The following is a 26,889-nucleotide window of genomic DNA, read 5'->3' on the forward strand; positions in this document are numbered from 1 at the left end:
CGGCTGCAGAGGGCAGCTCCGGCCAGGCGTTCTAGCTGTTCGGCAGCTCCGCGTCCGACTGCCCCGCAGCTCCAGGGAGGCAGTGACGAGGGCGGGAGACTCCGAAAAGTGGCAGGGGTGGGGGGGCCGGTCTGAGAGGAGTGGCGGGAATCCTAGCGACAGCTATTTGTAAGTGGGTGGTGAGCCGCGGTGGGTTGTGTCCCGCGCGGTTTCACCGTCAGGGACGCTCTTCGGAGGGAAGCGGGCGGCTGGGTGCCCCGGAGCGACTACCGCAGGGTGGGACGGGGCCTCTTCGGGCGCGGCGCCCCTCTCCCCCAACAGAGCCAGCGGCTCTAGCTTGCCCCTTCTTCCCGGCCGAAGTGCTTGAGTTGGAGGGATCCGGGACACAGCTAAAGATTTTAGAAACAACAGCGCATCAGGATCGAGCGCCGTTTATTGGTCGCAACAAGTGACGGCGCCCCTGGCCCCCTCGCCCCGGCGCTGCAGCAGCTTTTCCACCCACGGTCCCTCCCGGCGCAGCGGCGGGACCTCGTCCCATTGCTCGCCAGGGAAGCGAAAACCGTCGGTGCCAGCGGGCCCCCGAAGCTCCTGATCTCGCCTCCGACGCCCGGGCATCGCAGGAGGAACCCGCGGCCGGGGGCGCTGTCCCTGGGTGCTTCGGTGCCCAGAAGAGGGCCCCTTCCGATGCCAGGCCACCCGCACCGCTCTCCGCGTGCCTTCCAGAGGGGGTCCCGGGATTATGCGCGCGGCTCCGGGGAAGCTTTCGCGGGGTGCAGTGGTCTCGCACGGGAGCGGAGCCTGGAGGCGGGGATCATATTCGAATTGAGGCAAATATATAAATAAGCAAACGCGAGGAAACGAAGTCACTACCGCGAGTAGCCACCACCAGGAACCAAAGAGCTCGGGGGCGAGCTTCCCGAAGCGCAGGCGGCAAGATTGGCTGCGCTCGCAGAGTGGGGGAGTAGAGGGGAAGGGGGCGGGAACCCGGTGCCCCTCATCCTGCAGGGAGACTCCGTGTGGCGCTCTCCGGATCCCAGGAAACCGATCGCAAAGAACCCTCACCCTGCGGGACCGTCGTGGGTTGCGTTGGGAAGCAGGACAACCGGGAGGCGGAGGGGTGGGGGAGTCACCACCTCTCTGGACCAGGGTACACCTTTGCACCGCAGAACTTGGAAACTGTGTGTTTCCTATTTGACTAGGAGAAAAAGGGAATTCTAATTTTGTGGAGGGAGTAAGGCTTCGGTGATTCTTTATTCAGAAGTCATTTCCCTGGAAAGTAACCTGCGGACCTGTAGTTAAATCATCAGCAGCTGAGGGTTTCGCTCAGCCGAGGTCACCGTCAAGCGCCAGACAGTTTAGTTTTCAGGCGATCTGAAATTTGTGGCCTTGGCCAGGATTTGGCTGTAAGGGAAAGGATCGAGATCGCTGCGCTCCAGCACCCATGGCGTTCACCGCCAGCCTTTTATTTCTCTTAGCCCCGGGATCGCAGCCTCCTAACCTTTTAACGCTGCATCACGTTGTCTTAATACACAGGATCCATTTCTCTAGCGGTTCTTCTGTTTTCTGCCTCTTACTTCCACCTCTGTGCTGAATGCGACACTTCAGCCCAGGTGTTAAAGTCGTGATTTACCGCAACAGGGGAAGAAAAAAAAATTACAGCAGAGATCAGCAGCCCTTCATTTGGGCCAGAATTTTGGGCTCTGAGTGCTCATTTGGTGAGCTCTACAGAGCTCAATGTCAATCAGTCCACCAGCTCGTGTGCCCGGCGCCTAGGAGGCCACCTCACTGCCCCCGACAGGTGGTCACTCAAGAAAACCTTTGCGAATGGCCCAGGGTGCCAACTTTCCAGGAATGGTTGGAAAGCATTATACTGAAACACGTGCTTCCGGTTCTCTGGGGAACTCTTGGTTTTTATTGCTAAAACTTGTGGTTACACATCACTGACTGTTTAAGTGACTCTATTTTTCTAGAGTTGATGTTATTTAGGAAATAATGAAGTCTGAAGCAGCAGTTCAAATTCTGTGTGGTGGTATAACTGTATATTCAAAATATATTGATTAAAAACTCTGAAAATTAACTTTTTAGAGACATCAGCAAATAACAGATTTCTGCTTCTAGAGACCATTCCAATGAAAGTATGGCTGCTTTAAGCCATCCTAAGTGCATATTATTAATATAAAAAAAGTGGCTGCACAGACCTACTTTTGGAATGATTCATTTCTGCCCGCAATTATAATTGCATCCATTTGTGATACTAACATTAGGTAAAAGATTTGGGGCTGATTCAGCTATCTTACTCTTCTCATTTAGGCAAGACAATTTAGCTTAATATTTGAAACCTACAGTGGCATAAAACAGCACATTTTCTCCACTTTGTTGCATATAATTCTTTTCTATAAGGGTTTTTTGTTGTTGTTGTTTTTTCAAAAGAACACCTTAACCCCCATCTCCCACAAAACCAGATACTAGATAAGCTCCTTTAAAAAATTGGGAAAAATTAAGAATACCATGTTTAGCAAAGTTAAATGATCAAGATGAACAAGAATGTAGATCTCAATAGCTCTTTGACCTACTGGTATCAAGGTACCAAGGGTCTAGACTCAAACACATCGTCTTTGGAACCACTCAATAAATACTAATGCCATTAAATAAATCCTTTAGTTTATCCATTCATTCAACAAACATACAGTACAGGTATTTTGTGCTAGGTAGTCTGTTAGCCATAGAGGGCTCAAAGATGAACACACTGGCTTCGTCCTTCGCAACAGTGGGATTGCGTGGCAGAAAAGAGGGGAGCACCTCAACTTGACAGCAGTAGCAAAGAAGGCTTCCTGGAGAAGGAAATATGGTCTCTTTGAAATCTTTACTTATTTCATTATTTTTAACTGTAAAAGTAACACATGCTTATTGTAGTACATAAAAGAAAAACAGATTTATAAATATGTAAACAAATTTATAAATAAGTAAATCTTATTATGAAATAAGGATAAGTGTTCACCATCCCCAAGCCTACCACACAGAGCTTGCTGTGCTCAGTGTGGAACCTTTCGGTTTTTTGTATCTATGTTTGTACACACACAAACTCCTCCTTTAAAGAAACAACAAAACTAGGATATCATATACATTTGTCTGTAATTTCCTACTTTAAAAAGCATATTATAGGCATTAGCCTTCTAGATAGTTCCCAGTGATAGCTGCTTCCCTGTTCACATCCTTATGTTAACTCCTCCCACGCTGTACCAGGGTTGGTCTGTGTAGCTAACAGAACCTGACAGAAGTGATGGAGTTCACTCCTGACTTTAGGTTATAAAACACTGAGGCTTCCATCTTGGATATCCTTTTTCTCTTGTATCACTGAATCTGGGGAAACCGAATGCCACATTGTAGGGGCATTCTTCCTATGGAGAGTCCCATGTGGTGAGTAATTGAGACAGAGTTTCGCTCTTGTTGCCCGGGCTGGAGTACAATGTATTGATTTTGGCTCACTGGAACCTCTGCCTCCAGGGTTCAAGCAATTCTCCTGTCTCAGCCTCCTGAGCAGCTGGGACTACAAGTGTGCACCACCACACACAGCTAATTTTTTGTATTTTTAGTAGAGACGGGGTTTCACCATGTTAGCCAGACTAGTCTCGAACTCCTGACCTCATGATCCACCCACCTTGGCTCCCAAAGTGTTGGGATCACAGGCATGATCCACCACACCCAGCCTTCTTAGTGATTTTTAAGAGCTCTTTGTAAAGTTTGGCTATTAACCATCCACTCTATATATGTTGCCAGCATAATGAAACAAAGTGTATCTTTCCGTTATATCCTCTTTTAGGTTTGCTAGTGATGTGTTTTGCAATTTTAGTTTTTGTAAGTTGTCAATCTTCTTTAGTTATTTAATATGACTTTTATTTATTTTATTATTATTATTATTTTAGATGGAGTTTGCTCTTGTTATCCAGGCTGGAGTGCAACAGCATGATCTCGGCTGTTGTTACCCAGGCTGGAGCCTCTGCCTCCTGGGTTCAAGTGATTCTCCTGCCTCGGCCTCCCAAGTAGCTGGGATTACAATCACCTACCACCGCGTCTGGCTGATTTTTTGTGTTACTAGTACAGAGAGGGTTTCACCATCTTGGCCAGGCTGGTCTTGAACTCCTGGCCTCAGGTGATCCACCTGCCTCGGCCTCCCAAAGTGCTGTGATTACAGGCATGAGCTACCACCCACAACCTAACATGACTTTTAAATAATGTGTAAGAATTTACCAAGCCAAGAGCAGGGCAATCCAGGCACATGGACCAGCTGAAAACCTGCATCACTTACATGAGGAATTTGTGAGCATGCTAGTGGTGTGTGAAGAGAGGCGGTGCTGCAGACAGAGGCAGGAGCTATCCCTGGAGGACCCTGGCTGCTTGGTGAATAGTCTTGAATTTTTTCCTATAGGCAGTCTTATAAGCAGAGAACGGTTTTATACTGAAATTGATGTAATCAGATTGCATTTGAGATCAGTCTCCGGCAGCTGTGTAGAGTAAGATGGCTCTGAGGGCACAGAACTGGAAACAGACACCCCATTTAGGAAGCTGCTGCAATTGTCCAGAGAAAAGCTAATGATGGTTTGAACTGGGGCAATGGTGGTTGGATTGAGGGGAAGAGATAAAGGGAGCAGTGTTTAGGGGTTATCTTTTGTTTCGAAAGATACATGATAGATCATCATTTGATGTATGTGGAGAAGGGGGAATAAGGGAAGAACCAAGGATGGTGTTTAGGTCTTTAGCTCGACCCAAATGAATCTTTTATAATAGCTTCATTTTTGACAACAAATGAAAAAGCATGGCAGGAGGAAAAGCTGGGTTAGTGTGCAAGTGAGTTTGTTGGAACAAAATGAGTGCAAAGGCTTGTGGGAAACCCAGGTGGGGAAGGTAGGTGTATAGATTTGGGAGTATTCAGTATAAACATGAAAGTAAAACACAGTTAAGTGGATTGGCAAACATAAGGAGAAGCCTGTTAAGTAAGAAATTCCAATTCATTTTTGGAAGAGCCAAATTATTACTAAGATACACAGTTAAGAAGTGCCAAAGGCAGAAAGGACAGCTGACTCAGCCTGGATCTCGCTGAACGTGGTGGACCTTGGTAGGGTCAGTAGACTCAGGCTCAGCTTAGCTCTTGAGACTTGGAAACTCAATTCTGTCAAATCTCTCAGGAATAATCAGGATCTACTCACCAGAAGTTCTACACCTTAACTATTTCTCAGTGTGCCAATTTCTGTTATTCCTAAGAAAAGGAGGCTATGTGGCAGGACCATGGGTTTGGATTCAATCATTCCAGATTTCAAATTCGTTTCATTATTTCTTGGCTACTAAGACTCCTGAGAACACTGGCTTCCTTGTCCTGAAAACAAGGAGGGCTACCTTGCAGGGATGTCATAGAGATTAAAAGTGATACCATAAATAAAGCATTTCACACGGTGCCCTGATCACAGATCAGTAACTGAGTTCCCTTTTCCTCTATCCACTCTTTTTTGTTCTTTATCCACTCTTTAGTGCTGTTCTGTCACTGCAGGTGCAGGAGGAGCTTGGGGGAGGCAGATAAAATGAAGCTAAGAGCTCAGCAGCCAGGAGACAAATGCTGATTTCCCAACCTGGAAAGAATAACTGGTCATCCTCTAAAGTCCAAAAGCTGCTTAGCTTGTGAGCTACCAAGGATTCAAAAATCTTGCACATTGTCATTTAGGAAAGAATCCAGGTTTGCTCCTTATTTTCCAATTCTAGTTCCAGGGAACCAACTGAATAAGCATTCACCCACTCTCATATTGACAGACTCCAAGAACCTGAGTTATAGATCATGAAGCCAGTGTTCTAACATCCCTGGAATAGAGGGAAAAAAATAAATCAAGGGAGAGGTTAGTTTTTAAATTACAAGTTTTTGTTTCAAAAGATACATGATAGATCATTTTGTTAATAAAATCTCTTGCATTCTAGAAAGAAAAGAAATAATTTCATTATAAATATTACCTGGATTAGATATATTTGAGACAAGGTGTCACTCTGTCACCCAGGCCAGAATGCCGTAGCCTGGGTCACTGCAGCCTCAACCTCCCAGGCTCAAGTGATCCTCCTGCCTCAGCCTCCCAAGTATCTGGGACTACAGGCATGCACCACCATGTCTGACTAGGTTGGGTCAGATACTTTTAAAGGTCTATCACAAATTCTGCTGATACAGAGAACACTCATTATGGACCCACTTCTATTGACCACAGCTTGGTATAAAGCCATTAGTTCCTACGAGGCAAACAGCAAGAGAAAAGGCTCTGTGAAACTCATCAGTGTGACAACTCTCAGGATGTGGTTGAGCACCATGTTCATTGCAATATACTTAGGTTAAGCCGTGTCCTCTTTATGGGGCCTCTCAAAAGCAATCTGTATTGCTGATCTAAGAATCAAAAAGAAGCTGGGCACTGTGGCCCGTGCCTGGAGTCCCAGGTTATTGGAAGCCTGAAGTGGAAGGATGACTTGAGCCCAGGAGTTCAAGACCAGTTTTGGACAACACAGTGAGGCCCCATTCTCAAAAAACAGAAAAAAAAAAAACTTTATTTTCTCTGAGACCATTTATTCATTCAACAAATAGTTGCTGAGCCCCTTCTGTGTGCCAGACAGGGTGCTAGGGCCAAGTCTGGCACTAGGACAGAGTCTGTCCTCTAGGCCCTAGGCACTCAACTGTGTAACTAACTAATCAGATTTCCCATTTATGAGGCTAGAAACCTTAGTAGCAAATCTTTGGCCCAGTCAGTGGTAACTCGACAGGACTTTGAGGTATGTATACTCAGGCCCCATTCCTGGCTCCGCTTTCTGTCTTTGGTTCCACCTTTTAATTTATGCTGTTTTGTTTTTATATCTTAAGCTGTCTTAAATGTTTTCTGCAACAACAAGGAAATATATAAAGAAGACAATTTACATATATTTTAGCTTATTTTTGCTCTGATTATTACAAGCATATTTTGTTCTTTAAAAAAAGAACTTAAGAATTATAATTGTTGCCATTTATAGCATATCTTAATATTATATAGGAAATATAAGTGTTATGCAAAGTAGTTTGTTTTGCTTTTTCCCTTTTAACCTACTTTTTTTGTTTTTCTTTTTTTCAGTTCATCTGCACCTAGAGCTTTTTCAAGAAAACTTAGGGAGGTGGCAAGGAGCATGTATAGCAGGACTTAGGGCTGGTTTCAAGGGCAACAGCTAGAAGCCTTAGTAGGACCAAAAACTGCTTGTTCAATTGACAGTTTTAAAAGGTTTTGATTTTAGAGAAGTGAGAAGACAAAATTATACAGTCATGGGTACAATATCTAAAAATATGTGAATAAATTTTTTTTTTTTTAAAGTAAGCTCTTAGCTCACATGTTCTTAAAGCATGGCACCAGTCCTTGAGAGAATCTCACTCAGTCTATATGTCAAACACTGAGTAGATGCTCAATAAACAGCTACTAAATAAATAAATTAATTAAATGTATTCTAGTGCCATGTTACTGAATCACAGATATATCTATATTATATATAGTACTGTATTCATATATACAATGTAATACAAAGAGCAGTCTTTTGGGGGAAGTCATAAAATGATAAATGATCAACAGATATGCTTTATTTTTATTTTTATCCACAGCAGTGATTATATTTTACATATCACTATCTATATAAGTATAATCTACTGATCTCCCTATTTTAATCCATTTTATGACACAGAGACTTTTAATAGATATTATAAGATATACCATAACATTAATTATTCCTTAGAATTTTAAGAAATATGGCTTATGTATCAGGCTTAATGAGTGAGCCAAAGTCCTTATCAGCTCCCTCAAAATTGATTCCAGGGTAAATTTGAAATATTTGAAATCTGAATAACATATAAAAGCGTAATGTCTATGTTTTCCATAGTTAATTTATTCGCTGTTAAGCGGTTCTTCAGCCAACATCCTCTGTTTCTAACCAGAGTCGTGTATCTCAAGCAGGAATAGTAAGACAAGCAGGGTCATATATCTTTATCGTCTCATCCCAAGAACAGTCAGCCACCTATAAAACAAAAATGAAATAAGAAACGTATTTAGATGTACAAAAATTCAAAACCGGCAGCAAAAGCCCAAGTCATTTAGAGTGTCGTAAATCATCCGCTAGTAAACGTATTTTGAATAAAAAAAACATAGGGCTAAGTTTTTGATAAAAGGTCTATTTTCCCTTTTTAAGATACACTTCAGGGATTATTTCCAATTGACTGAGGTTTCCTACAAGAATGTTCCCCACCTTCACCCCACCATCTGAGATAAATGTTGAAAAGATACGTTCCCAGACTGTGGACAAGATGCTGTGCTCAATATTGTGGGAATAGAGTGGAAGATAAAGTAAAGTTCTTGCCTTCAAAAAATGGCTCATTCAAGACTGAGTGTGGAAGGTGCACTAACAGACTCTTAGGGGGACTCCATGATTCCAACTGAGACAGTGTTAGACAACGTCACAATGCCAGGGCATTCCCACTGGCCCTCTGTAGGAGCCAGACATAAAAGACAAGGACATTCACATCTACAAAGCCATAGGGAAACATAAAGGGAAGAAAGTCCACGGTGTTCAGGAACTATGCATTAAAAACTTAGTGTAGCAATGTCTCAGGATATAAAATTAATAGATGAAAATCAATTGTATTTCTGTATACTAGTTTTTTAATAGAAATGGATGAGGCTATTTTTGTTTTAATTTACGTGGAAATGTACGGGACTTAGTCAAAAGAATCTTGAAAAGAAACAACAAAGCTGCACGACTTAACATTAGCTGACCTCCAGACTTAACATGAAACTACTGTAATCAAGACAGTGCAGGATTCGGCAAAGACAAGTAGATGAAAGGAAGAGAACAGAGCTCAGGAACAGGCCCTACACTTGGACCAATGCTTTTCAACAAAGGTACCAAAACAACTCAAGAGCAAAAGGAAAAGTCTTTTCAATAAATGGTGGTAGAACAACTGAATATCCATATGGAAAAAAGTGAATCCTGACCCCAACGTTGCACACAAAGATGAATTTGAGATGGACCATAGACCTAAATATAAAAGCAAACAGTATTAACACTTTTAGGAAAAAAAAACAAACAGGAAAATATATTCTCAATACAGAGGTAAAGAAAGATTTCTTAGGAATACAGAAAGTAATAACCACAAACATTTGGCAAGTTACACTCAATCAAAAATAAAACTTTTGCTCATCAAAAGACACTGTTAAGAAAATGAACAGGCAAGACACAGTTATATAAAATATTCATAAAATATACACCTGATAAATAACTGTATCCAGAATACATAAAGAACCAATACAACTCAATAATAAAAGACAAATCAAATCAAAATGATGGGCAAAAGTAAGCACATAAAAAAATGCTCAACATCATTAGGCATGAAGGAAATGCAGATAAAAATGACAATGAGATACCATCATCTACTCACTAGGACGGCTAAAATTAAAGATTGACAACACCAAATGACAGCAGGGATGTGGAACAGCTGTGACTGCATGTATTGCTGGTAGGGATGTACATGGTACCACCATTTTCGAAAACAATTTGGCCGTTTCTTACCAAGCTAAACACATACTTATTTTTTGACCCAGTAATTCCACTCCCAGATGTCTGTCCAAGAAAAATGAATACATATGTTTACAAAACTACGTATACAAGAATGTTCATAGCAACTTCATTCACAATAGCAAAAAAATCAAAAACAAGGCTGAGCACAGTGGTTCATTCCTGTAATCCCATCACTTTGGGAGACCGAGGTGGGTGGATCATCTCAGGTCAGGAGTTTGAGACCAGTCTGGGCAGCATGGTGAAACCCTGACTCTACTAAAAATACGTAAAATTAGCCGGGTGTGGTGGTGCCCACCTGTAATCCCAGCTATTAGGGAGGCTGAGGTGGGAGAATCGCATGAACCTGGAGGCACAGGTTGCAGTGAGCTGAGATAGTGACACTGTACTCCAGCCTGGGCCACAGAGTAAAACTGCCTCAAAAAAGGAAAAGAAAAGCCTTCTGCCGCAGGATTTTGACGTGCTCCCGCGAGATTTGGGTCTTTTCCTAAGTCGGTGCTCACCAAGGAGAAAGCCATGTTCAGTTCGAGTGCCAAGATCGTGAAGCCCAATGGCGAGAAGCCAGACGAGTGGAGTCCGGCATTTCCCAGGCTCTTCTGGAGCTGGAGATGAACTCAGACCTCAAGGCTAAGCTCAGGGAGCTGAATATTACGGCAGCCAAGGAAACTGAAGTTGGTGGTGGCCGGAAAGCTAACATCTTTGTTCCCATTCCTCAACTAAAATCTTTCCAGAAAATCCAAGTCCAGCTAGTACGCAAATTGGAGAAAACGTTCAGTGGGAAGCATGTTGTCTTTATCGCTCAGAGGAGAATTCTGCCTAAGCCAACTCGAAAAAGCTGTACAAAAAAATAAGCAAAAGCGTCCCAGAAGCCGTACTCTGACAGCTGTGCATGACGTAATCCTTGAGGACTTGGTCTTCCCAAGCAAAATTGTGGGCAAGAGAATCCGCGTGAAACTGGATGGCAGTCGGCTCATAGCGGTTCATTTGGACAAAGCACAGCAGAACAATGTGGAACACAAGGTTGAAACTTTTTCTGGTATCTATAAGAAGAAGCTCATGGGCAAGGATGTTTATTTTGAATTCCCAGAGTTTCAACCGTAAACAAAATGACTAAATAATATATTTGCAGTTAAAAGAAAATGAAAACAACCAAAATACCCACTAACAAAAAAACTGATAACAAACTGGAGTAAATTCATACAACAGAATGTGCTCAGCAAAACAAAGGGAGGAATTGCTAACAGGCTCAGCACCATGGATGAAGCTCACAGGTAAGAGGTCAGAAACAAGTGAGAACATACAGAAGAGTTCCTTATAGAGAAGTCTAAGACAGGCAAAACTCACCTAAGATTAAAAAAATCAGAACAATGTTACTCTACTCACCTGGAGGGAGGAGTGGGGATGGGGAGATTGGAAAGGCATAAAAAGGAAACTGGGAGAAAGATCAAATAATTGGGATGATGTGAATTTCAGAGGCATATCTGTTGAAAATGTCTAAGATTTGTAAATTTCAATATATGTTAATTATATCTAAAAATAGTAAAAATAATGTTAGCGATAACAACTAAACAAGGGGTGCGAGTACAGTAATAAATAAAATAAGAATGTTGACAGTTGCTCAAGCTAAGTAATGAAGTTCATTATCCTATTGTGTTACTTTGTATGTTTTCCACAATTAAAAAAGAAAAAAGAAAAAATGTAGAAAAAAGAGAAGAAAAAATATGAAAGATGAAGTAGCAAGAGAGAGATTTTGACCAAAAGTACTTGCACTCCATTTCCCATCCTTTCATGGTTACTACAAAGGCTGAAAATTACACAAGAGAACCCCCATTTTGACTAATGTAGTGTCTTAGCTATCAGTAACTTTGAATACAAGAACCATTCAAATTAATCAGAGTAATACTAACTCCTTATCATTGACTAGCAATGTTCTGAGATCAGAATCCAAACTACAGAGAGCATTAGAAACTTTTTAGTCAAATAATTTAAAAACCACACTCTTCAACATCTGGTTGCTGCCACTTCTTCATTTCTCAGTGCACCAGGCTCACATCTCAAATCCAAGCATGCTGTTCATGCCTCTTTGTCCTTGTTCCTTTACTGATCCCTTCCCCTTAACAACTCTTTTCCTTCCCTTTCTGTCTGCTCCACTGTTCCCTCTTGCTCTGCCAGAGATGTCTCTCTTTTTAAGAATCGGTTTAGGCATCACCACCTCTATGAAGCCATTCATAGTACCCATAATACTTGACTGTACTTATTTTACCAACTAAAGACAAAGAGTTGTCTTCAGCTCTTTGAGGGCATGGACCATGTCTTATTAGAACATAACTCAATGAATATTAGCTCAACAAATTAATTATATAGATTAAGATTTCAGGGATTAACTCTGTCCTCATATTCACACTAGAGTAGCAGAGCCACAACCAGAATCTAAACCTGTTGAATGAAAACAGTGCCTCATAGAAAAGGCAAAATGAAAATCATTATTTGCCTAATCTTGCAGTTTTAAGTTTTTATACCATGGGACACAAAGATCATTATATTAAATTATACCTGTCTCATCTATGTATATTTTTTCAAGAGTTGGACCTTTCCACATGTTAAACATCAACTACTGGAGAGAAGAGAATCAGAGAAATAATACTTGGGTTTCTAGTGCAAAGTATCTATAAATTGTGTTTCCACAACCTTATTCAGCACTCTTCAATCCAGATTCTTATTTACTCAGGACTTATTAACTACCAAATGTCAAGGCCACTAATTCAGCAAATGTTCATAAATCTATACTTAATTCGTAATATAAGCTAGATCTAAAACTGCAATGATATAGAATTATGAATAGATTAATTCAAATTGATGCAAATAACATTTCTCTATTTGTTAATTAAACTCTATCTGGCTCTACAAATTTAAACAAGCTAACAATAAAGAAAATAATAATAATAAGAAAAAAAAAGCACTTTATTAACAAAGAGGCCAGATTCTCCAAAGTTGCCACTATAGAAACTTCCTGGTAAGGAAAAACTGTTGTGCCATGTGGTCCCCAAGGGACCTCTTGGTCACTATCATCACCACTGCACTGGCTTCTGGTAGCACTGCTTCTCCTCTAATTCCAGAACTGAAAGTAAACACGGGTTCTTTCTTAATGCTCCATTGTACCTGTTTGTGGTCAGCCTAAGAGACATTTAAAAAAGACTGTACTAAAAATAAGGGCTAACAAAAAGACACACATTAAAGACTTTGTAAAAAAAAAAAAAAAGTGTTAACATAAAAAGCAAGTAATGAAAATGGCATGAAAATAAATAATCTGCTTTATAGGATGAGGGACACTCGTTCTTTAGCTTGTCAAACAAAGAGGCATCCTTCCTTGCTCCCAGACTGCTTCCTCAGGACAAAACCTTCCCCTCCCATCCCCAAGAATGCATGCCTGCCCATGAAGACTCCTTCAAGGCCAGCCTCAGGATAGAGAATGAGAAAGATGATGATAGGAATCTCCTTTTCCACCTACCCAAGATTCTCTTTCTCAGTTTCAGTCCTTTATATGCGAACCCACTTCTTTGCCCATTATCTTGCTATCAGAAAAATTGTGAAAGATTCAAACCAGAAAAAAGATGACTAAGTGTCCTTTCAGTGGGAGGCTGGCATTCTCTTAGGGACCATATGGGTTACCTGTTTCTACAGAGCTCTGTGCATTTCACTTTCTGACTAGATTACTTTACAGCTCTGCAAATTATAGAAAACCGACAGCAATGCAAATGATTCCCATCCATTAAAGTTGCAAGGGAATGCTGTCTTCTAGAGGTGTAACCGATGCCACCCCCAACTCCTGCAAGAGATGACTCCAAACTTTAGGTCTTATTGCCCTGTGGATAGTGTCCAGTTTTGCACCTATTAGTAAATTCATTTCAGCACTCAATGATTGCCTGTGTCTGTTCTTCAGTTTCTTTAAGCTAGCTGTAAAATCTTTGAGTTACATAAACGAGTTAACTAAAATCTTTGACACATCTTCATACTATTAGAGTCATGTCACCACTTTGAAAATTATCCTTTAACATGGTCACGCACGGGGATTCAGTTTACTATCTCAAGGGGGTAACCATTATTTCAATGAAACATAATAACTCTTGCTTTCTTACAGGATATACATAGTGAGTAACAGAAAAACCACTTCATTAACAGAACAAACATTATGAAATGGGGAAAAGAGGTAGATAATTATACTTAAAAAAGAGGCTGAGAATAACTGCTAAAATTGAGTATGAAATTAAAGGCAAATAATAATATAAGATACACAGATATGATCAATTTAGCAGCTCATCAGAGGATATAAAAGTTTTTCTAGTACTTGACTATAAGAGAAATATATAATATGCCCCCATTACAAAAATTATTCAGTGCCAACAGAGCAGCTTCATAAAAAAATGTATCTTACTTCATATGGCTGTAAAAAAACCCAACATCTCAACCCTCCAGTAGACCAAAGGCATACATATTAAAACTATATTTAGTTTAATGGAGGCAATTCTAGAAAGTGGTTGTTCTCAAGCTTTAGTGTGCATGAAAATCACCTGGCAGTCACACAGACTGGTCCCCATCTCCCTAGCCTCAGGCTTCCAAGTGGGATCTTGGCTCCACTCTGGGCTGATATACAGTCTGGGGTCTTGAAGCCAAGGTCTACAGATAGGCTTCAGAAAGTCCATACATGCAACATTTTGTGTATATTTCATTCTGGTGCGAAGGGAGAGAGAATCCATAATTTTCTTCAGATTCTCAACCCCGACCCCAAACATGAATCCAGAGTATTCTTCAGCTGGGCATTGTAATCGTCTGCAGCCCTTTCCAAAATTCAGCTAGAACTGAGGACCTCTGATAAAGAGTATGACATGTATCAATTTTTTAACTGGGTTTTTGTTATGTGAACTAAGACGGGGTACTTGTGCAAGAATTTTTTTGTTGTTGACTAAAAGAAATTCAAAACTTGGCAGGATTGAAATATTCTTCTTAAGGAAGAATTCTCCTCCTTTCCAGAGGAGAAAGAATATGCCACTAATATAATGGAAAACACCTTGTGCCACATTTTAACATTTTTATTTAAAATTTAAGAATCAAATCTGATAGGTTAACATGAGACAGGAGGAGACTGAATTGGGAGGAGGACTAAGAGGTAACAAGATTGAACTATCTTTAAACAAAAACCCAAGTCCTCCCTGAAACATTCCTAAATCAAAAGTTTATGTAGCATCCTGGTCCTACTCTACATAAGCCAGGATCCAGAATTTCTACTGAAAGACATGAGAACATTTTATTAATCATTTAAGCTATGGTTAATGATAATATTTTTATTTACTTTCCTTGAGACTTGTACATCCTGCTGAGTTCTAAATGGGCTGAGGTGGTTTATAGATTAAACCACAAAGCCAAATAAAGATTAAAAAAAAAAAAAACTCCAAAAAACAAAATCTGTACTAAAGGGAACAAATGGAGCAAAGGATTTCAAGCATCAGAGCTGAGCACATCGTAATACTGGCAAAATAACTTAGGCTCTATGCTTTATAACAATGAACGAGGAAGCGAAAGCATGCTGGGTAATATAGTTTCTGTTTTCCAATAACATTCATGTATGTTTGTAAAAACTAAACCTCAAAATAATTTTTTATTAAGAGTCAGGAACTGTATCTTGATTAAATCTGTAAATCCATATTCCTTGTGTTCTATATACAGTAAACCTTTGATAAATGCTTGTTGACTAATCCATGTATGAGCCATAGTGTTCTGCAAGACTTTGTTGAGCAGAGTGAGCCTCTCGCATAATAAAGAGCATCCAGTTAGGTGTGAGGTCAGAGATTTGGGTAAAAGCAACAAGTTTTGTGAGATATGGAACATATATTTTGTTTGTTTGTTTTTAATTTCAGGAATGTTATTTAGAGAAGTTTCACAGGGAGCTTTCCTTTGTGTCCTAGGAACTGTTTGTCAAATATTCCTCAGCATTACAAAGCTATCTAAAAGATAATTCATGTATACATCTATTCATCCACTTGAATGAAGAACCTCCCGTGTCAGAAATATGTACAAGTTATGACAATAAACATAACGGTCCTGCGTCTCTGGCCCCACAGATCTTAATTGTAATGGAGAGACAGGTAAGCAAAGAGACACCTATACTGCAGAGTAATATGTACAATGAGAGAGGAATTATGGGGGTCTCATTAAAGTAGGCAAGGGGCCATTCTAATCGAATGTGAGGGAAGTGCCCGCTTTCAGGAGAAAGTTGTATCTAAGCTGAGGCTTAAAGGAGGAGCCCACCAGACAGCATTTGCTGCTGTTTTTGGGTCAGGGGCACAATGGAAAAAAGGAAAATGTTCTAGGCAGTGGGATACATCAGGATAAATGAAGAACTAAGAGTTTTAGTTTTTTGTTTTTTTTTTTTTTTTTTGAGACGGAGTTTTGCTCTTGTTACCCAGGCTGGAGTGCAACGGCGCGATCTTGGCTCACCGCAACCTCCGCCTCCTGGGTTCAGGCAATTCTCCTGCTTCAGCCTCCTGAGTAGCTGGGATTACAGGCACGTGCCACCATGCCCAGCTAATTTTTTGTATTTTTAGTAGAGACGGGGTTTCGCTATGTTGACCAGGATGGTCTCGATCTCTTGACCTCGTGATCCACCCGCCTCGGCCTCCCAAAGTGCTGGGATTACAGGCATGAGCCACCGCGCCCGGCCAAGAGTTTTAGTTTTAAGGCATTTAAATGTTTTATTGCATTATAACTCCTCTGATGAAATTAAATCTTTCAAGAGGGGTTTTTTTTTTTTTTCTGAATCCCATGTAGGGTTTCTTGAAGGTTGAGGCATCTCTTGTTTGACCCTCTGTGCTTGCGGTATGACCGTGCATATGGCCACTGAAGGGCAGGGGCCTCCAGGCCCTACTGCTTCTGCCCAAGGATATATAAGTGGAAAATTTATTCCTTAACTCACAAGCCCCCACTATGGTACATTTCATATGTATGGCCTTCTGAACTTCCTTTAAGCTAAGACCAAAATGCTCATCTTTTCCTCAAAACTCAGAATTAAAATTACGGACATTACAGAAAAAAATGGTTTGTCAAATATTATATTTCTTTACTTAAGGTAAAATTTGAAGAGAAATGAATCTTCATTATTATTTTAAAAGATGCTATCTACTAGGGTAGTAAAAAAATAAACGAACAGGGTAAGATCCCATGTAAGTTATATTTTTAATCATTTCACTTTCACTTTAATACAGCAAAATGGGTATTTCTGTTATAAGAATAAGCACACTAATAAGAAATATGAATTACTTGCTTTGAACTAATGTGCCAGTTTCTTCAGAACATATAATAAAGTTTGAAAAACTGAATAGAAATTTATTTTATGTCAATAAAGCCTATTCATTTCTCAACAGAGTATGCATGGCATATACATCAACACGTCTTCATACATGGAATGCCAGAGAGCAACTGTATTAAACCAGTATTTCCGCATCTCCTATGTTCAAAATACTGGACTAAATGCTACATAAATCCAAAGACAGTAAAGAAACACGCATTCACTAAGAAGACTATAATAAAAATTTACCAATGGTAGATCAAATCATATGGACTGTAGAACATCTTCAATAATAATGGTCCCATAAATGTAGATTTTAGAGAAGGAAACATTATAATGGAAATATGATACTTTAAATACATGTAAAATTTAGAAAATGAATTTATATCCCTTAATTTTATCAATTCCCTCCACTTTATTAAAATGTTTACACGTGCAACTAAGGTAACTTATCTCAAATAATTTAATGTGATTGTTAATAATAACCAAGAATTCCAAATGACTCATTTGGAGATTTACTTTATTAAGAAGTTTTCCATTTCCTATTTATCATTATACCCTTTTTTTCTTAATTTTATGGACAACTGCTTTTGCCCTTGGGAAACTTGTTCAATCTACTGTAATTATCTGTATGACATATGGCCTCTTTAGCAAAAATGAGTAAGAGAAACCGGCAGAAAGATACAGACAGAATGAAAAAAAAATCACTGTCAATTCTACATTTTGAAAAAGCAGCCGAGACATTATATTGCAGTATATTAAATTTGGGGCTAAAGAAACATATTTTACTTACTCAACCAGCTTACAATAGAAAGTGACTACAGGAGAGAATCTGGCTTATTATGATTATCATCATGGAGTTTATGCAAAAGCAAGGTGAGAGTTGACCAATAAACTAAAAAAAATCCTTTTCATTAATTCATTCAATATCTATTTAGCACATATGTATCAGGTAGTTTACACTAATTCACTGTGTATCTCCTGGCACTCCAGATAGTTGACACAAAATACTTACTGAAGCAGAGAAGGAAAGAAGAGGAGGAATGAAGGAAGAGAAGAACTTAATTCTGGAGTCAAAAAGGCAGAAATAATTTCCATATGCAGAGGTGGAGGAGAGCAAGAGAAACGGGTGAAAACATGGAGAGGACAAATAACAAAATGTAATTGTTCTGCAACAGAGGATTTCATAGGATGGTGAGAACTAAAATTAAAAAGGAAACAGATTATACTGAATCTTGAAAGCAAGACTAAAAGTTCAGACTCTACACTGAAGGGAATGAATGGGCTTCCTCCTGAAGGTTTATGAGCAAAGATGACAATGATAAAATGACAATTTAACTGGATTGATCTGCAAATTAAAACTAGTATAGTATGCCAGGAGGTTAATGATCAGAGTGGTTTAAAAGCATCACAGGAGTGAGTGACCATGAATTCCAAAAAGAGAAAGATAGGTTAGGAGGCAAATAAAGCAGCATCTGTATTGGACGACAAATGCCTTAGAAAAGAGACAGCAATAGGAAAAATGTATTCTGTTGCAGGAACATGATATGTCTGTCCATTTATTCCAGTTTTTTTTCAAAGGTCTCTTAGCAAAGTTACATAATTTCTTATCTAGAGTCCCATATATTTTTAATTTTTATTCTTTCGGAATCCTACACCCACAAACACAGACATGCACACGTGTGCACGCGCGCACACACATACACACACACACAATTTTTGTTGCCATGTAAACATAATTTTTCCCATTTTATTTTCTAACTGATAATTGTTATACCTATAGGGTATTCAATGTTGTTTATTTATTTTAACTGACTTTCTTATTGGACTCTCTTATTTTAAATAATATTATTATTAAAAATTATTACTTTTAAAGTTGATATATTTAATACTTAGATTATTCAATTTGACAATCATTTGAAGTACAAATGACAATAAAATGTTCTACCTTTAAAAAATTTACTCCATTTTGTTTTCTCCTATTACTAACTGGCCACACAATTTTTAGAACCATGTTGATTTACAGTGGTGATAGTGGTAGTTTTCATCTTGCTCCTATCTTTAATGTATTTCAGGTCAAGCACTAACAAAATCAGATTTGCATTATGGAAACCTCTCCCTGGAAGCAACATGGAGAATCGATAGGATGATGGAAAGCGCTTAGAGACCAGGTTTGAGATTGTTTGCAGTAATCCATGGTAAAGGTACAAATAAGTGCTTATCTAAGGCAGTGGAGGTAGAAAGGCATTGTCTGGATTTCAGAGATATTGGCAAGAAAGAATTCATAAACTCAATGCCAAGTTGAATTTAGGAAGTGCGAAGAGACAGGAAAACTAGGATGACTTCCCATATCTCTAGTATGGCTCCAAAATGCAATCAATTGACCAGGTTAGGAATACTTAAGGAAAAGCATGACACCTACTCAGATTTCACAGTAAAGTCCATTGGGTAAATGGGGCAAGTATCACTATCATAGAATTAAATGACAGCTTCAAGGAAAAGTTACGCCAACGTAAGAGGGCTAAGATTGAATATTGGAGAACATCTACTTTTGGAGTGATGGTGATGAAGATATTTAGCAAAGAGGTAAGGAAGAAGAGGTCAGCATGGTAGCACTGAAAAAATAGGACAGGAAGATGTTTTCAAATATCAAAATTATATAGCTAAATAAGAAAAAAGTCTGAGAAAAGGTGAATTTGGTTTTCAGGAGTTTACTGGTGATCTTTTTGGGCTTAAATTCAATTGAATGATGAAAGGAAGATAGGTTTAAAAGAGAGTATAGATTCTGAGAAACTAAAAGCAAGAGGTCAATCTACTAATTCTAGATATTTAATAATAGAAGAGAAATAGAACTTACTGATAGTGAGACAGGACAGTGGGGTGAAGTACTGGTAAGCCCTATAGAGCTTTGAAAAATAGAAGAACTGATTGAAGATCTAAAAACAGTAGATAAGTGAAGAAGCAAAGATGTGGATGAGGGAACCAGTGAGAAAATCAGGAACCCACTGGAAGGATGGGGAAAAAAGAGAAATAAAATGCAAACATTTTGGGGTGACAGAGACGGAAGAAGATGCTCATTCCTGGGAACTCTCTTTTAACAGTAAGTAGGACATAAGGTCAAATGTCTGATACTGACACTGAAAAAGGTTGAGGAAAGATACAGTGGAGGATGTGCTAAAAAATCAGAAAGACTTCAAAGGTAAGTTAAGTAGGACCAAGAGTCCAAATGAAGTTTTTAAAAAAGGTAATCTGAAGTGTGCCTAGTCAGTACATTTGCTGGGTTTTTAGAAGCAATGCTTCATAGTCAAGAGAAAGATAACTGAATAGGAAAGTGAGTGATTCAGGAATGGGAGCTCAGAGGCAGATGTCAACAGTAATGGGATGCTATAATTGCAAGAAGTGTGTATTAGTCCATTTTCATGCTGCTGATAAAGACATACCTGAGAATGGGAAGAAAAATAGGTTTAATTGACTTACAGTTCCACATGGCTGGGGAGGCCTCACAATCATGGCAGAAGACAAGGAGGAGCAAGTCACGTCTTACATGGATGGCAGCAGGCAAAAAAAAAAAAGAGCTTATGCAGGGAAACTCCCCCTTATAGAACCATCAGATCTCATGAGACTCATTCACTATCATGAGAACAATACAGGAAAGACCCACCCCCATAATTCAATCACTTCCTACCAGGTTCCTCCCATGACATGTGGGAATTATGGGAGTTACAATTCAAGGTGAGATTTAGGTGGGGACACAGCCAAACCCTATCAGGGTGTCTATGTAGTGCAGAGGGCAGCAGACACAGCCTAACACCATCCATCTAAGGAGCACACTGATACCCTACAGAGCTGGACCTGGGAAATGTTTTATGGCTTGGAGAAAACAACAAAGACTTGTTCTATCATTGTAAGCTAAAAAAATTATATAATTATGAAAGCATCAATGAGGAAACAGCAGAGACTAATGTCTGAGGACACTGACTGCTTCTGGCATTTGTTCTTTTCAACTCTAAAGCTAGTCTGTGACAGACGCAGAAAATACCACCTGACATAAAAGGTGAACAGGACATAAATATCCTAACTACCAATAATGCTTGCCATCTTCTAAAATCCAATTTTTCAAACTCATCAGAGAATTCTTAAATACTTTTATTTATTGCCAACCATTAAACCTGATATTGAAGATTGTGGGAATACAGATTTGAACCAAAACATGAGATGAATTGTTAAATGATACCTAATTGGGCATAGTGGCTCATACCTGTAATCTCAGTACTTTGGGAGGCTGAGGTGGGAGGATCACTTGAGCCCAGGAGATCCAGACAAGCCTGGGCAACATAGTGAGACCTCATCTCTACAAAAAATTTTTAAAAATTAAAAAGTGGTGTATACCTGTAGTTCCAGCGACTCAGTAGGGTGGGGTGGGAGTGGGGGCTTGAGGTGGGAGGATCATTTGAGCCCAGGAAGTTAAGGCTACAGTGAGCCATGACATACCACTGCATTCCAGCCTGGGTGACACATAAGACCCTGTCTCAAATAACAACAATAATAATTTAAAAATAAAAATACATTTAAAGAACTAGTTTAAATAGGAACCAAATCTAATCATCTTCCACTGAAACAAAACAAAAATATACAAAACTACTTCTACTCTATTAATATTTTAAAGAAAACTCATTATTGGAGCTATGTGTTCCTAGCATGGACAGATTCAGATATTCATTTATTAAAGACTATGTTAGGCTGGGCATAGTGGCTCATGCCTGTATTGGCAGCACTTTGGGAGGCTGAGGCAGGAGGATTGCTTGAGCTTAGGAGTTCTAGATCAGCCTGGGCAACACAGCAAGATCCATCTCTATGAAAAAAAAAAAGAAAGAAAGAAAGACAAGATTATGTTTACCAAGAATTTTGGGAGTCCCAGAAGGTAAACTTGTACATATAGTATAACCAAAACTTTGAAAAATACACACACATATAGAGACTGGAAGAGTAGCTACTGTTGGGAAGGAGGGAAGGGGTTCAGATTTGGGAAGAAGCTTCTGGAATGCAAGCAATGTTCTATATCTCAATGTGGATAGTGATTATACAGGGGTAGTCACTTCTGGATCACTAATTGAGTTGTATACTTAAAAATATGTGTATACAGCTTTTTTACATTTTATTTCAATTAAATTTACATTTCAATTAAAAAGGTTTTTTAAAAAAAGACTGAAAAGAAATGTAACTATATGGTATAACAGAGATTGTTATACCTATAGTATAATCTTTTTTCTTTCTTCTAAATGTAATTTCCAAAATTTTGTCATGAGAAAAGCATTAAACCTTATTAAACATAGAGCAGTGATATCTGAAAGTGATAATGTTTACTTTAAAAGAGATTAAAATGATAACTGTGTCCCAGAAACAATATATAAAGATATGTAAACTTGTATCCAGTTTATAAATACTAAACTAAACATCACTGAGCATTTGGAAGAGCAGAATTGACACTGCAGAGCACAAAGTCAGGAATTCTAAAGATAAATTAATATAGAAATTCCAGTTATATAAAAAGGTACATTACAGGTCTAGAATCACAAATCTACAAACAGAAAAAGAGTATCCAATTTAGAAATAATAAGCATAAGAGAGAAAAGATAAAATGTTAGAACTGTACAAATCATGATCAGAAAAAAAAAAATCAAAGAAAACGATGCCTTCAGCCTGGTTAACAAGAGAGGGCATAGAGCATTTCTCAGCAATTATCTTTAAAGAATGACCCCAGACACTTATTTGTCGAGTTTTAAACTTTTAAAGACAAGATCTTACATTCTGTTAAGAAGAAAGGTGGTGTAATGTAAGAATGCCCTTGACCTCATTTCTCAGATCTCTAAGAAGGGAGAAGCTAAAAAGAAAAAGAATTATACATAGAAGAACTCAGATAAATCTCTTTTAAGACTGAGAATATATAAAAACACAGAGCCTTAAAGTAACATCAGCAAGGTCCTACAGCTGCTAAGATCACAAGAGACAATAGGTATTTGAAAGCAGATGGAAAGATACTAAGAAGTGAGAGAAAGATACATTCTAAGGGAATAAAATATGATCAAAGAGTAAAATTAAATTAACCTGTAATCTGTAAATCTGACACATTATGAGACTAAAGGATAAATATAATACATTAAAAATAACTTAAACCACCTACTATGCCAACGAAGGTTAGCGTGGCAGATTTTAAGTGACTACAAATTCTTCACAGGTCCTTCCATCAAGTCTATTTCCCACTCTTTGAATCTGGACTGGCCTTGTAACTTGCTTTGCAATGGAGGGAACGCTGTGTGGCTTCCAAGTCCAGTTCCCAAAATGATTTGCAGCTGTTGCTCTTGCCCTCTTGGAGACACACAACTGTTAAGTTCAGAGATCTGGGCACACCTAGAGACACACGGCCTGGAAGACAACCAGCACTGCCAACCAGACACATGAAGGAGGCCTAAGACCACTGATGGTATCCATGTTGTGTGCAGTCACCACCAGCTGAGCCTTCTTGTTCTCCAGCAAGGTGGTGACGGTGTTAACTCCAGCTTGAAGGACAGGTGGTCTCTCAGTGGAGACATCCCCTTTGCCGGCAGCTTTCTTCTCAGCCTAAGCCAAGAGTCTCTGCTTCTCTTGCTTTGTCTCTGGTCTGTATTGTGGGCCAGCTTATGTAGTTGAGTAGCTGTTTGGTGGTCCAGGGCCTGGGTGAACTGGTTCATCGCAGGAGGCACTTCCAGCCTCTTGTAGAGGATAGCTCTTTGCTGCTGCAGCCTGACAGAGTAGGGCCACTTCACAAAGTGGGTGAAGTCCCTTTTGGGCTAGATGTCCTGTCCACCAAGCCCTAATTAAGCCACCAGATGGCTGGAACCACATGGGTGGCCACAGGAAAGACCAAAAGAACTGCCAGGGTGAGCCTGGTCCAAATTGCCGACTCATAGAATTATAAGCAAGTAAAATTGCTGTTTTAGTCCACTAAGTCTTGGGGTTGTTCGTTACACAGTAATAGATAACTGACAAAATAAGTGGGAGGAAAAATATGGAGATAAACGGAGAACTTGATTTGTATTTTCCCTAGAAAGGAGTTCAACGTGGCTTTGTAAAAAAATATAATTATCTCTCTCCTCCAGCCACCCAAGAAGCTGAAAGGAAAGAAGGCTAAGGGCAAGAGGGTGGCTCTGGCCCCTGCTGTCTTGAAGCAGCAGGAAGCCAAGAAAGTGGTGAATCCACTATTTGAGAAAAGGCCTAAGAATTCTGGCACTGGACAGGATAGCCAGCCCAAAAGCGACCTCACCCACTTTGAGAAATGGCCCCGCTATATCAGGTTGCAGCGGCAGAGAGCTATCCTCTACAAGAGCTATCCTCTACAAGAGGCGATGAACCAGTTCACCCAGGCCCTGGACCGCCTACAGCTACTCAGCTGCTTAGGCTGCCCCACAATACAGACCAGAGACAAAGCAAGAGAAGAAGCAGAGACTTGGCCCAGGCCAAGAAGAAAGCTGCCGGCAAAGGGGAGGAATCCACTAAGAGACCCCCTGTCCTTCAAGCTGGGGTTAACACCGTTACCACCTTGCTGGAGAACAAGAAAGCTCAGCTGGTGGTGATTGCACACAACATGGATCTCATCAAGCTGACTGTCTTCCTGCCTGCCCTGTCATAAAATGGGGGTCCCTGACTGCACTGTCAAGGGAAAGGCAAGACAGGTTCACAGGATGACCCGCACCACTGTCGCCTTCACAGTCTTAGGCCTCAAAGTCCAGGCCTGGCCATTTTTGCCTTGGTGACCCACACGTACACCTCTGGATGGTCTCTAGGAACCAGAAAGTCTGAAGCAACCACAAGTAACCAGGTGGCCACAGAAAGAAGTAAAACTACTTGATCCTACCTCAACTAATTGCTGCAACTTGCATCCAATATTCCTGTTCAGCCTTGCAAAAATTTCCCCCTGGACATTGGGTTTCTCAAGATTCCCACTCCTGTAACGATGTAATCTACCGCACCCTCCCCTCTGACTGCAACTGATACTCCCCATCCTTACGATCATGCCTGTTTGTAATAAATGACCCCTACCTTGTGATCGTGCATCCTGTGATGCTCTTTTCCTCCCCAAGATAAATTACCGACCCCTACCCTTGTGACCATGCATCCCATGATGCCATTTCCCTCCCTAAAATAGGTTACCATTTTTAACTGACCACTTGCCTCAACCTATAAAACCAACTCCTATCCCACTGCCCTCCACTGACTCTCTTTTCAGACTCAGCCCACCTGCACCCAGGTGAATAAACAGCCATGTTGCTCACACAAAGCCTGCCTGGTGGTCTCTTTATGCAAGTGACTCGCCTGACACACACAGGTTAACTTGGAAGACAAAGGGGCTTTGTCTAAGCTGGTGGCAGCTATCAGGACCAATTACAGAGACAGATATGATGAGATCTGCTGTCACTGGGGAGGCAATGTCCTCAGTCCCAAGTCTGTGGCTCACACTGCCAAGCTGGAAAAGGCAAAGGCTAAAGAACCTTCCACTAAACTGGATTAGATGTACACTGTTGAGCTTTCTGAACATAAAAATAATTAAAATAATACAAATTATCCTTCAAAAATATATATAAATTAATAATATGTACAACTCAAATGTTTGTGTTTAAAATGTATTAATATTAGATATATTTAAAAAATAAAATATTGGTTGAGATCACCATCTTAATTTGAATAAAATCTATTACTTAGGGATGTATGTTCTCTGATGAAGTCCTCTCATCACAAAGTTCCTTTTAATAAGGTAGGTCTATGTGTGGAGGATTTAGAAAACATCTGGTATTCTTCAGACCTGGGAGAGGAAGCGCCACAGCTGAGGAAATGGAGGCGCTGTGGCTGCTGCCACAGGTGCCAGTCTGGGCTCACAGAGGACAGGTAATAGAAATATGTAAGAATGAGGAATTCAGAAATATTTACTTAGGATCCTTTGTTTGGGGGTGCCATGTTTCAATACGTACATTACAACTTTTTAAGACTAAAATAGAAAACGGGTACAATTATTTTATTAAAAACCATCTATAATAAATGTATCAGAAAAGGAACTAGTTCATTTGAAACACATTATATTTATGCTGAAAATAATGCCATTTTACTCATCACTATTTCAGTTTTTTCTCACATGCTAGTAAGTAATTTTAAATAATTATTTCTAATGTTGATGGGAACATTCTAATACGAATGAGAATCTTTTAAACTCAGAATTACATCTTTAATTCCTAAAATAAAAAACTCATAGGTCACGAGTGATGGCTCATGCCTGTAATCTCAGCACTTTGAGAGGCCACAGAGGGTAGATCACTTGAGGTCAGGAGTTCAAGACCAGCATGGCTAACATGGTGAAACAATGTCTCTACTAAAAATATAAAGATTACACTGGGCACAGTAGTTCATGCCTGTAACCCCAGCACTTTGGCAGGCTGAAGCAGGTGGATCACCTGAGGTTAGCAGCTCAAGATCAGTCTGGTCAACATGGCGAAACGCCACCTCCACTAAAAATACAAAAAAATAGGCAGGCATGGTGGCATGTGCCTGTAATCCCAGCTACTCAGGAGGCTGAGGCAGGAGAATCACTTGAACCCAGGACATGGAGGTTGCAGTGAGCCGAGATTGCACCACTGCATTCCAACCTGGGCAACAGAGCAAAATTCTGTCAAAAAAAAAAAAAATTAGCCGGGTGTGGTGGTGCACGGCTGTAATCCCAGATACTTGAGAGGCTGAGGCAGGAGAATTGTTTGAACCTGGAGGGTGGAGGTTGCAATGAGCCAAGATTGTACCACTGCACTCCAGTCTGGGTGACAGAGTGAGACGCTGTCAAAAAAAAAAAAAAAAAGAAAGAAAAACTTATATATTTATTTAAGTTTCAGAACATAGTAATGTGAAGTGGGATTTTTTTTGTTTAACCT

The 26,889-nt window shown here is 39.9% G+C and overlaps 1 protein-coding gene and 1 pseudogene across 2 annotated transcripts in view; one reads left to right on the forward strand and one right to left on the reverse strand.

The window, feature by feature from the left end:
• Nucleotides 1–7,588: 7,588 nt before the first annotated feature.
• PEX7 (peroxisomal biogenesis factor 7) overlaps nt 7,589–26,889 on the reverse strand; it is an 82,915-nt gene continuing 63,614 nt past the window's right edge. The window contains exons 10-11 of one of the 2 annotated variants that reach the window (XR_010336608.1): nt 20,420–20,481; nt 7,962–8,049 (exon numbers count right to left, since the gene is read on the reverse strand). Coding sequence is in view for 1 of the 2 variants with exons in the window: in XM_012474507.2 (XP_012329930.1) it covers nt 7,981–8,049 (69 nt within the window). In the remaining variant the exon portion in view is untranslated. Of the gene's footprint in view, nt 8,050–20,419; nt 20,482–26,889 lie in introns of both variants that reach the window. The other variant, XM_012474507.2, reaches the window with a different exon arrangement.
• Nucleotides 10,120–10,704, forward strand: LOC105732417 (small ribosomal subunit protein eS7-like; annotated as a pseudogene).

This window comes from Aotus nancymaae, unplaced genomic scaffold (genome assembly GCF_030222135.1).
Source record: "Aotus nancymaae isolate 86718 unplaced genomic scaffold, 86718_ANA_hifiasm-v0.15.2.pri h1tg000040l, whole genome shotgun sequence".
Classification (NCBI taxonomy): Eukaryota; Metazoa; Chordata; class Mammalia; order Primates; family Aotidae; genus Aotus; species Aotus nancymaae.